Source organism: Helianthus annuus, chromosome 15 (genome assembly GCF_002127325.2).
Source record: "Helianthus annuus cultivar XRQ/B chromosome 15, HanXRQr2.0-SUNRISE, whole genome shotgun sequence".
Classification (NCBI taxonomy): Eukaryota; Viridiplantae; Streptophyta; class Magnoliopsida; order Asterales; family Asteraceae; genus Helianthus; species Helianthus annuus.
In genome coordinates this window covers 70059215-70071166 of record NC_035447.2, presented here as the reverse complement: position 1 = coordinate 70071166, position 11952 = coordinate 70059215, and the positions used below count along the sequence as shown (strand labels likewise).

Genomic DNA, 11952 nt, shown 5'->3' with positions numbered 1-11952 from the left:
ATCCAAAATTTCGGATTTTTCGGATACGGATTTTCGGATATTTCGGATTCGATTTCGGATCCGGATTTTTTTGAACACCCCTAATCTTACACACCTATGCTTGTTTAGTGAGAATATCTTTCAAAGATTCTATCAAAGATCTTGAAGAAATCAACCATTTCCCTCTGTTTATTGTGTGTGAAGTGTGTGTTTGGGTTGTTATTAATTACTTGAAGTTTTTTTGAACGGGCAAAAGATTATACGATATATTAACAAGGCCAGTTGCTGTAAAACCTAACAACAACGTATATGAAAAGCAAAAACAAAAAATAAAAACGAAAATATATTATTACATCTCTTAAATGTAATTAAACTATCATTCTACTTTTTCTTTTGAACGGCCAACGAATCCTCCAAATGGGCTACTGGCGAAATTCACCACATCGGGATACACTCGCCTTCCGAACCGGGGAAAACCCTCACCTAGGGCCGAAGCCCGTGAACACTCGCCCGAAGGCACGACAGTGCGGTGAGGTAAAACCCGCTCAGTTCAAGGATCGAACTAGCGATCGCCGCCTACTCGCCTAGTCTCCCATCATCACCAGGTGCCGCAGAAACTAAACTAAATGCTAGGGGCAGGAATTGAACTTGAATCACTTAGAACACAAGGTCTCTTCCTTACCACTCCACCACTAGCTCATTGGCTTATCATCCTACTTGCTCTCAGTTTTGAAAACACAATATTGTTATAGGTCTTTTGATATATAATTTAAAGATTCAGTTTTGAAAACACAATATTGTTATACGTCTTTTGATATATAATTTAAAGATTTAAATGTCATTTTAGTCCCCGTGGTTTGGGTCATTTTGCCAGTTGGTTTCATTTTTCGTATATAGGTCCAAAAAGGTTTTATCGTTGCCATTTTAGTCCACTGGGTTAACTTCATCCATTATTTTTGTTAACGAAAAGGGCAATTCGGTCATTTTATATGGGCGAATTGCCCTTTTAGTCACTTCAAAACCTTCGATGGCAGGAAAACTACCACTCTTTTCCTCTTTATGTGAGCATGCCTCTCCTAATAAAGACTCATTGGCATCCATGTTCATGCACCGGATGCATCATGCATGCTCATGGATCATATACTTCTTACAACTCATGTCGAATACTTCCCAAAAAACAGTAAAGCCATGGCGGTGGTGGGTGTTATATAGGGTGTGAAATGGCGGTAGAGGTAGGAGACGCGTCGGTTTGGTAAAAAAAAGAAATTCGAACGGTGTGTCGGTTTAGTTCCATTGGCCCCTGGTAGGGTTTGAGAATAGAAGAATGCATAAATGACATTGTTGTTAGATTGTGATGGAGGTTATCATAGGGGTACATTGTTTTGAGTTCAAGGGCAGAATTTGTGTAGAGGTCGTTGTCCCGATACTTCACGTTGCCTTTAAAAATTTTATATGGATGTTTTAATTTTAACGAATTAACGGTCGCGTCGGAGGAAGTATCCGATTGTTGCTAATAGGATATATTATGTAGAATATAAGGTTGCGTCGGTTTGTTAACGGAAGCGACGAAACAGTTTGATTGGTGGTGTCTGATGTTTCTTTTGTTGTTATATACAATTAATATATTAATGAATCGGTGTCTTTCTTAAATGATTCAGGTAGCGTTTGGTATGAAAGAATAGAAGGTGGAATGAAATGGATCATTCTGATGGAATGAAAAGAAACATGTTTGGTTATCATGTAGTAATGGAATTGTGCATTCCAAAGGAATGTAACTCCTTCCAAATATAACAATTTCCATTCCTTGATATGAGGGTGTTTTTTTTTCCATTCCTTCAAGGAATGAAAAGAAATATATTATTACTATTATTATTATTATTATTATTATTATTATTATTATTATTATTATTATTATTATTACTATTACTATTACTATTAATATTATTATTATTATTATTATTATTATTATTATTATTATTATTATTATTATTATTATTATTATTGAGGCAATTATATTTTTACTGTTCAAAAAAAATTATATTTTTGTCGTTTTTAATACAATTGTGTTTCGTTACTTCATTTTTTTTTTGTTATTAAATTGTACAAAGTAATGATTCATTTTATTCACATATGAGTAACCAAACATCACAATGGAATGGAATGATTCGATTCATTTCATTCCGTTGTCCATTCCATTACCTGGTCCATTCCATTCCATTACCCCATACCAAACAGAATGAGGCACCGTAAGTTACTTTTTTGTATTATATAGTAATTTGTCATCCAGATTGTTTAGGAATAAGGGGCCCTCCAAGCCTGTTATGCGATGTGATTGGAACTTTGATAGAAGACCAGAGGAATGTGATTAAAGATATGGGATTTCAAAGTATTTTACAACTTGAGATCAAAGAGATATCCAAAGACCTTGGATCATATGTTCTCTCCAATCTAGTTATGACGGAAACTCCAATAGTAATCCGAACACCTCGGGTAGATATCCCGGTGGACGAGGAGGCTGTTCATCAGATATACGGGCTCCCTATGGGGCCGGCTATGATTCAATGTTCAAGGATGGGAAATTACGATAATGTTGCTACGATCAAGGATTAGAAGAAACATTTAGACCTTGACAAAAATGATGAGTCCCCTAGAGAATTGATGAAGAAAATGAAGTGTAGAAAAGCCTCTTATTATATGTTCAAGTTAGATTTCCTAGTTTTGATGGTTTCAACCTTAGTTCAATCTATGCCAAATGGTTGTGTCTACATTCGCTTTTTGCAATCAATAATTTGTTTCTGTGTGGAATCGTACTTTTGCTCTGTTCATTTTTTTAAATTTAGACCTTTTTTATGTTACAAACATTCATTAGAGTGCAGTCAAGACACCGATTGCTTGCTTGAAAAAAATGTAATAGCACGGGATGACGCCAAGCGAAGATTTAATGAAGCTATTAGTCGTTTTTTTTTCACCTCTAGGTTTAATGGTGTCTCGGACCATCTTTTGAGAACCAGAACCAGTTTGTTAACCTGAACCGATAATGAAACTTCTTTGACTGGAACTGAACTGAACCGACTGAACCGACAGGTTGTAATCAGTTTCCGGCAATATGCTTTGAAATCGGTTTTAACCGGGTTCAAACCCAGCCCAGCCGATGCTTCCCCTCTTAAAAACCGGTTCCAACTAAATTCTGTTTTGACCAAGTTTGACTCAAACCGGGACTAATTTTAACAAAAAGTGCTTTGGGTAAAAAAAACCCGGTTTACCCACCTGGCCACCTCTAGACTCTAGTTAAGCCTGAGAGCCTGTTTTGGGCCGGATAATTTTTCCTAAAACCCAATTTTTATATCTGTTGCTTCTAAAATCCACAAACCAAAAGCCTATCTTTTTCTTTTTTTTTTTTTTTTCTTTTTTGTGAACTACTTAGTAAAGCCCACAATTGTATACTTTTATAGGTCACTATATAAAGATTTTATTTGAGATATTTTCTATATGGTATTTGTTTATTATAAAGCTTAAGTAATGTTAGTTTAAAGCCAATATTAACATTTAAAACAATTTATTTCAAACCATTTTTATATTCCGCTCTTCAAATTAAAGTAAATTATTAAACTTAAAAAAATGTTTTAAATTTATAAAATCACTAGTAAAAGTAATCGGTATTAGAAAACCCACACTCGGCGTTTTAAAAGTAGCAAATTTGACATAAAAGATAAAAACGAAACTAACCACATTCCTTACGTAGATCCTCGTCGTACATGGTTTCAAGACTCAAATGAGACGGCTCACAGTTGTGACGACTTTCGTTAACAGAAACCTAACTTTTTAGGAAGGAAACCACGCTCTTGATGCATGTGGCACAACTACCGTAGCATGATTCTATGATGAAACTAACCACGGTCTAATCACCAGTAGATCTTGTTACGTTCGGTTAAAAGTTTGTTTATAATAAATTTAATGTTCTAGATACGTTTATTGAAAAGTAAGATTATTAATTTATTATCAAAATAATATTGCTTCGATGATCATAACTAACATATTATTAATTGTTTATAATCTTTTATTAAGAAAAAAGGTTTGCAGGTCAACCCAACCAAACCTGTTCTGACCAACCACTTTCAACCAAAACCCGTTCTGGCATCTTACCAACGTCAAGTTACCCAAAAAATGGGACCCACCGTCTCAAAACCATAGCCTGTCATTTATAGATCGTTTGTTTTTGTTCGTTTATATTGTCAAAAACCGTGGCAAATAAATGTCCATAACCCATATAAACCAATGGCGCGCAAGGGGGAAGCTATCCTAACCTTATAAGTATAAATACATGATATTCTAGAGATCAAAACAGTCGCCCGGACAGAATGTTGTACCATATGCTTTGGCAGTTGTATAGCAAGAACAGAAGATTACTTGCTCATTGTTCATGACTATCCATCTCATTATGGTCTTCTAGGGGTTGTAGGAGAAGTGGTGTGGCATATTGTGTAGTGCCTCTATGTTCCTCAGAATCTTGACAATATGAAAGTATAATGGTGTCTATTGATACCTCAACCACCGCGAAAAAGAGTGTTGCGACCACAAAACCGAGACCCCAACATACCTGTTCAAGTTCAACAATCACAAGTTCCATTATTAAGATATAACCACACATAAGAAGGTTTCATATTATAAGATAAACAAGGTGCAGCCGCGTCGAATACATAACTAATTTTAAGTAGAGTACCGCAAGTACCACACTAAGCATTTGTACATAGTGCTGATTAGATTTAATAAGAGAGAGACAGAGAGAGAGAGAGAGGCGGTTATGCGGTTATATAACCACCTTATATATCACATTTAAAGCAATACATACACATGTCTATGCGGTTCTGAAGTCCTCTACTTAAAATTAGCTCCTTAATAGGCACTTGATTTTCATATTAACATAATAGAATATATTCTATACATATAAGTTGTATTTACTTAAACAATATACGTGTCATATTTGTTCGCAATATAAAAATCGATAACCTATAACAGCGCGCCCCTACAGAATAATTTTGAGTTTTTTACAAGAAAAGTGGTTATGGAACTTACTAGCACTGGGATCAGTGGCGAGGAGACCTTGTTGTGTGCGGATTTATACGCGTGCGTATCCAACATAAGGAATGCAAACAAAGCACTTGCTAGGCTAACACATAACTTCCCAAGAAAAAGAATAACATTTCCGATTACATTCACCTTCCCTATTCGAAGAATATTGTTCTTAATCAACTCAGTTGCCATTGCAGAAGCTGCAAAAAAGCTTTCACCTGTGATGGCAATCTGCAACAACAAAACAAAGATTATTCTTGATTTGACTTTTTTTGAGTCAAACATAAACTACTTTTTTTGTGTCCTATAAACGAAGATGGGACCCACAAGATGAAGAAAGGAAACTGGTATAAATTATTACCATTATGTAAGCGTTGTGGTTGACCGACTTGATGATCCACTCGATAAATGTAAGGGCGTAATGGGAAGAAACAGACAAAAATTTTCCAGCTCGATTGTGAGTGCTAATATCAACAGCTATCAGTTTCCGGCGAAGCGGCTTTAGAATCCGGCTTGATGACTCAACAAACGAAACTATAAGTGAGCCAATAGCCACCGATCCCACATTATACCTGGCTAGCCTCTTTACTGAAGAGAATATAGGAAGAAATGAAATCTCTTGCTGCATCAATAATATAGTGTCAATTACTTCAAGTTTACACTTTACACATTAACCATGACATATGCAATTTTAAAGTGATAATTAAGACACATAACTAGAATCAGTTTATTGAAGTTAAGTAATTTTACATGATTTTCCAGAATCATATTTCTTTCAGTAACTCCTTACATCTAGTTAGGTGTGTAAATGAGTCGAGCCGCTCGAGATCGGCTCGCTAAAAGCTCGTGCGAAGCGTACGCGAGCATCTCAACCGCACATCTGACCTACCCTAGGCCTTCAAATGAACGCGGTGGCACAAGAGTTATTAACTTGACATCATTACGCACGTTATTGCATAATTACGCATGGGTTGGGTTAAACCATAATTACGCACGTTATGATGCATAATTACGCACGTTATAATGCATAATTACGCACGTTAGAAAAAAATAAAACCCGCATGCCACCAAACATGAAAATTACGCATGTTAAACTCAAAATTACGCATGGGCTGTTTCAAAACCCTAATTACGCATGTTAATATGTTATATACACTAGTATTAAGCCCCTGCGTTGCAGCGGTTGTAATAAAACTGTGTTAAGTAGTAGCAATACTATACCATTGTCAGCGACCACCAACATCGGAAAAGCTCGTAAAAACAAAATAAATAAAAACGGGAAAAAAATAACGTCGAGCGAAAAGCAAACGTAAAATCTTTGAATCACGCACGCTCGTTTATGAGAAATTAAACCGAAACGTAAAACATAGAAAAAAATAACTAAGTCCATCCAGGACCCACGTGTTGGACGAACTTGTCAAACGCAGAAAAATAGATGTGACGCAACGGGCCAGTCAAACTAAAAAAAATATACGAAAAAAATGTTGAACCCCACACGCACGTTGCGGTGCGTTAACTCACAAAATTTAGAACGAAACGAAAAACTTGGGAAAGATGAAAAGTATGGTGGACCAAAATTGAAAATAAAAAAGAGTTGAGATTAAATTGCAAAAGATGAAAAACTTTGGGTTAAAAGTAAAAAAAAAAACAAAGGGTCTAAATTGCAAAATTGAAGTTATTTATTAATTTTAGATAAAGATAAGGATAAAAATAAATGATATCTATATATTGGTTATTAATTAATATTAATATTAAAAGAAATTTATTAAACAAATATAAATAAAATTTATGAGATTGAAGGAGAAAATGCCATGTGGCATTATTTGGAGTCTTTTATTATAAGTTAGATAATCACGCACGTCATAAAAAAATAAGGAATGACACACGTCTCAATCTCCTGCTCGTGAATCTTCGCACGATAAGGTACTATTGTATTCTACACTTTCTCTATAAATATAATAATAAAATAATTAATAAATAACAAAACAAGCCAAGCCCGAGCTTAATAAATTTCTCATGAGCTAAGCTCAAGTTTTGGATGTAGAGCTTGCGCTCTATTAAGTTAAACGAACCGTCGCTAGTTTACACCCCTACCTCTTATTATCTCAAGTTCTCAACCCTACATAATAGTAATGTTGATGTGCCAAATGTGACTAACTAAATAATTAGATGAAAGTTACCAAAGTACCCCTAACTGAAATTCTTTGGTTATTTGATTGTTCCAAATGCCGCGCACGCCAAATGGGCTTTATACTTAATGAATCAGCATAGAGGTTAGATAACTTACAAGAACTTCACCATGGGTCCAATAATGAGAAGCAACGGAACCCGCAATAACAGTTGAAGAAAAAGCTTTGACAAATTGTGTGACCCAATACCACCCGAATATATGAAACAAAACAGCAAGCCCTATATGAGGAGTGTAGTGGATGGTATGCCCGCAACAACGTTCACAATTCACTTGTTTTGACCGAAGATCATAAGCACAACAATTGGCATTGCATCTATCTCTAACAACTTCACCCGAGCTAAGGAGGTAAAGAGTCGCAGAAATCCAAATCATGTAAAAGATCGCGAGAAGAGCGTATGGCATAATTGGGAATATAATTAGAGCTCTTACTTCTCCTATAATCTTAGATGCAACCTGCAAATCAAGAAAATATATTCCGGAATCTTGAATTTAAAGGTATTTTTGTAAAAGGATGCAATTCCAACACTTGCCTTTAGTACAGAGGTTGCCATAACGATACGGCGTGCAATGGCAATCGATGAGAGGATGGCTACACCCATAACCATTGTCATAAGTACCGCAGCGAAATGAAGATGGCCTCGTTCCTGAAACAATATGCAAATTCAAAACATGTACAAACGGGTCGTTTTTTTAAGTCCATTACTTTTCAACGCTTTGTATACATATTTAATGGGTTAATCATGACTAGAGAACATTCTAATATCAGACACAAATTAGGAAGTGGTATGCATCAAAAATTCACTTTAGGATTCTTTCAAGCTATGCAGTTAATATCGGTCCCCATGTAAAATATCGGTACTGATATTTGACCGATTTTCCCCATATTAGTACCTTTCTAACTTTCTTCTTAGTTCTACCATTCGTCTTTCTTCTTATTGATGCTATTAGCGTTTTAAGTCTTGATTGTTAATTATTAGTGTTAAATGTAAGTGTTTTAAGTCTTAATCAGTTCCTGCTTGCTACAATTGTTAATGTTTTGCAAGTTGCAAAAGGTTAATTTGTTAATGGTAGGAGAGTATACTGAATTTTTAGTGTTAAATTGCTATATATACAAATTCTACATGATATTAAAATTTCCGATATACCACCGCGATAACCTATATCTCAAATATCGGTCCTTGACCAATATCCGATTTTTTATTGCATTAACTGCTTAGCTTTAAAGTTTCAACCCATTTGGCTCGTTCCCCTTTTAGGTACATTTTTGTTTTGATCCGTTTGAAATAAAACACGACCTAAATCAACCCATTATGGGTTGTAATTACCACCTCTAGAAAAAGTGAATTGTAGTTTACATGAGTAACATACCCGGCCAGATATGTGATAATAAGGATCATGCTTGCCAATGATTGGTGAGATAGCATCATTTCCGATCCATCCAGCTGAAGGGTATGAAAGTAATAACAAGATTCAGCTCGATATTCGTATAGCTGTTTAAAAACCAACATTTCAAATATAAGATGGACGTTCTTTATTAACACTCTTTAAGTTCTTGAGCTGAATTCTAGGTGTCGTTATGTAAACCCCGAACTAATTTGGTTTCTGTAACAAAAATCCTGTTTAATTGCATCATTTTTCGTATTTACAAACTTATAAACATAAATGCTGAATTTACCCCTTTAAGTAATTATCGGAAATATGCAAAAACTTGACTTTTCTACTCTATGTAAGGGCATTTTGGGTATTCGGCTGTGGTAAAACACAATTAAATGTAGCATTGTGCAGAAGATCTCATTAATATGAAAAAAGAGTAATAAAACTAATACATCAAGAGGTCAAAAGAATTGTTTAGAGGAGTCAAACCTTTTAAATAAAAGAACATGGTGACGGAAATTATAAGAATATCAAAAACGGCAACCGTTATCCAAGTCATTGCAGCAACAAGACGTTGAATCATAGCTAGCCACATCAGCGATAACACTAAAGGTATGAGTCCTCCACAAACAATCAAGACAGGCCATGCTTTCCCAATATCCGCAACATAACGCTGCATAAACAAATTTTAGCGTTTTAACTTTCTTATTATGCAATACGCGTTCTAATTAAGAAAGTTGACTAACATTCAAAGAATTTACTTAAGGTGTTTGTAAAGATAGATTTCAAACCTTTATGACAGATGATTCAGAGTTGATGGACTTGTGAACCGTTTTATCTAACGTCATGCCGTCATCAACCGTTTGTCCACCCATCTGGTGCCATTGCTCAAGAGATGCATTTGATTTGCGCGCCGTGAATTCACAACTCCACAAGACTGCAAATGTGTAATGATTTGACAGTCAATAAGTTATCATATTGATAAGTATCTTTAAAACAGTATATAGAGTAAAATGTAATTTTTGTCCATGAGATTTGGCCAGTTTTGCGACTTTCGTCCGGAGGTTTGTTTTCTCGCATCCGGGCCCAAAAGGTAGAAATCTTGCCATTTCTATCCGGCTCGTTAACTCCATCCATTTTTGTCCGTTAAGTCAGGGGTATTTTCGTCTTTTTTGTTAACTTAATTGCCCTTTAAGTTAACAAAAAAAGACAGAAATACCCCTGACTTAACAGGGAAAATGGATGGAGTTAACGAGCCAGATGAAAATGGCAAGATTTCAAACCTTTTGGATCCAGATGCAAGAAAACAAACCTTTGGACGAAAGTCGCAAAACTGACCAAACCTCACGCACAAAAATGGCATTTTACTCCAACACACACACACACACTTACCATTTACACTTGGAAAAAGGACAGGATAGCATGGACCAAGAAGTTGTAAGGAAGATTTCTTCATATCAGGTGTTAAAAAGGAGAAATAATCGTATTCGCGGGCCACCCATTGCTTCATTGAAAGCCGTATCTCGTCCCCTTCAGGATAATTACACACCCACTTGAGAGCATCTTCAGATGGCACAGGACAATCTTTTAAACAAATGCTTTTGAAATCTTCTAAGTCTGAATGACTATCTTTGAAGCCACTTTCAAACACTTGATTAGGGTTTACCCAATATCTTACTCCCAACCCGTGAAGGTTCGGACTTGCATTCTTGTCACCACACACATTCCCTTTGTAATCCAAACCATGAGCAAGCCTAATGCAACATTGAAAACGTCAGCCAGCATACATAACATAATTAATTCTTGTTGAAGATCTTAACGGGTAAATACGTAATTTCAACCTAGGAGTTGTAAAAGTAGGAAATATTTCAACTTTCATGAGATGATACGAGTACAATAGATAATATGGACTTAATTTACTACAAAAGTTAGAATCTAGCGACGCTGATTAACATTAAACAATTTTAAAGCTGGAATATTGTTGCTTTATGGTTGGTTTTGCTCCTATTGTTGTTCTTATATAGAGTATATGTACTAGGAGTGTCTTTGAAGTAATCTTATTCTTTTAAGAAGTTTAATGGCTTCCAAGTCACATATAGACACATACTTTTAAAGTAAGTTTAAAACAGAACAAATAACTGATTTTTAAACTATCATACTTGGATTTCACTGCAAAGTAAACCATGTTTCTTAAAAAATTAACTTTCAAGAATGAGCAGTTTTGGATAAACCTAATACAAAAAGACCCATCATAAATGGCATTTTCAGACCAAAATAGCTCACTAGCCACCAGCCAGATCAGGCTGCACTACAAGCAAAAAGCAAGGGTTCTTATCTCACTTAAACCATATATAGATAAAACCCCTAAACTGACACATCCAAATACACAAATCAAAAGGTGAATGGGATTTCAACAAAACATAAATTTAATCATGCTTACTGATAAGAACATTAAATTGACCCACAAAAAGTCAAACTTAAGGGGTGAAACGTAAATTTAATCAACTTCGTTGATAAAATTACCTCAAAGGGTTGCCTTTATAGAACCCAAAACTGGAGTTAACAATCAAAGCAGTCCAAAATGCAATGAAGAAAACAAGAAAGGGTATATCTCTACATTTCCTATCATGCCTGATGACGTCACCCATTTCAAGATTTTGATTCTGGTCACCATTGCTGCTAGAAGAAAAAGGGAATCTTCCAATTACTGCCCCTAATGAACCCCTCATTTTGATTTTAATAAAGATCAAAACCCACAACAGAAATTGAACATGTAGGGTTCTTGTAAGAACTTGAAGAAGATGATGACTTTGTGTGTGTGTGTGTTTGCAGAGTGAAAGTAGTGTGTGTGAGAGTAGTAAGTAGAAGTGTGAAAGGTTGGACAAAGAATCTTGGAATTATCTGCCTTAAAATGAGACCTACTGAACCACTTTATGGACCGAAACTTAAGGAAATTAATGTTTTAGAATAATATTAAATTAAACATGGTATAATGGCACCATTTATTTACTATATTTAGTTCATGTGGATATAATATAAAATTGAGATCATTGTCCTGACCCCACATAAAAACAAAATTTATTATATGTAACTTTTTACTGTTAAACGTAAAAGATGGAATAAATATCCCATCAATCATACATGTTATTTTGTTTACTTTTTCCTGGTATATATATAAGAAAATTTATTAATCTAGTTACAAAATCTTGTTATACTTCTTTTTTTTTTTTCATGATTTGTGAGAGTTTCTTCTAAAGATAAAATATTAACTTAAGATCATGAAAAAAAATAAACTAGCCCCTGATCTCGACTGAATGGCTTTAAGGGAAAACTTCTAA

General features: G+C 35.0%; 1 protein-coding gene across 1 annotated transcript; it reads right to left on the bottom strand.

Annotated features, from left to right (window-relative positions):
• Positions 1-4156: 4156 nt before the first annotated feature.
• LOC110911850 (choline transporter protein 1) lies at positions 4157-11511 on the bottom strand. The gene is made up of 10 exons (XM_022156498.2): positions 11138-11511; positions 10007-10368; positions 9406-9551; positions 9104-9287; positions 8609-8682; positions 7771-7884; positions 7337-7693; positions 5411-5671; positions 5053-5280; positions 4157-4576 (listed from the first exon to the last, which is right to left on the bottom strand). Exons 1-10 carry the CDS (start codon positions 11341-11343, stop codon positions 4391-4393), a joined length of 2118 nt encoding a protein of 705 aa, XP_022012190.1. The 5' UTR covers positions 11344-11511; the 3' UTR covers positions 4157-4390.
• Between the last annotated feature and the right edge of the window lie 441 nt (positions 11512-11952).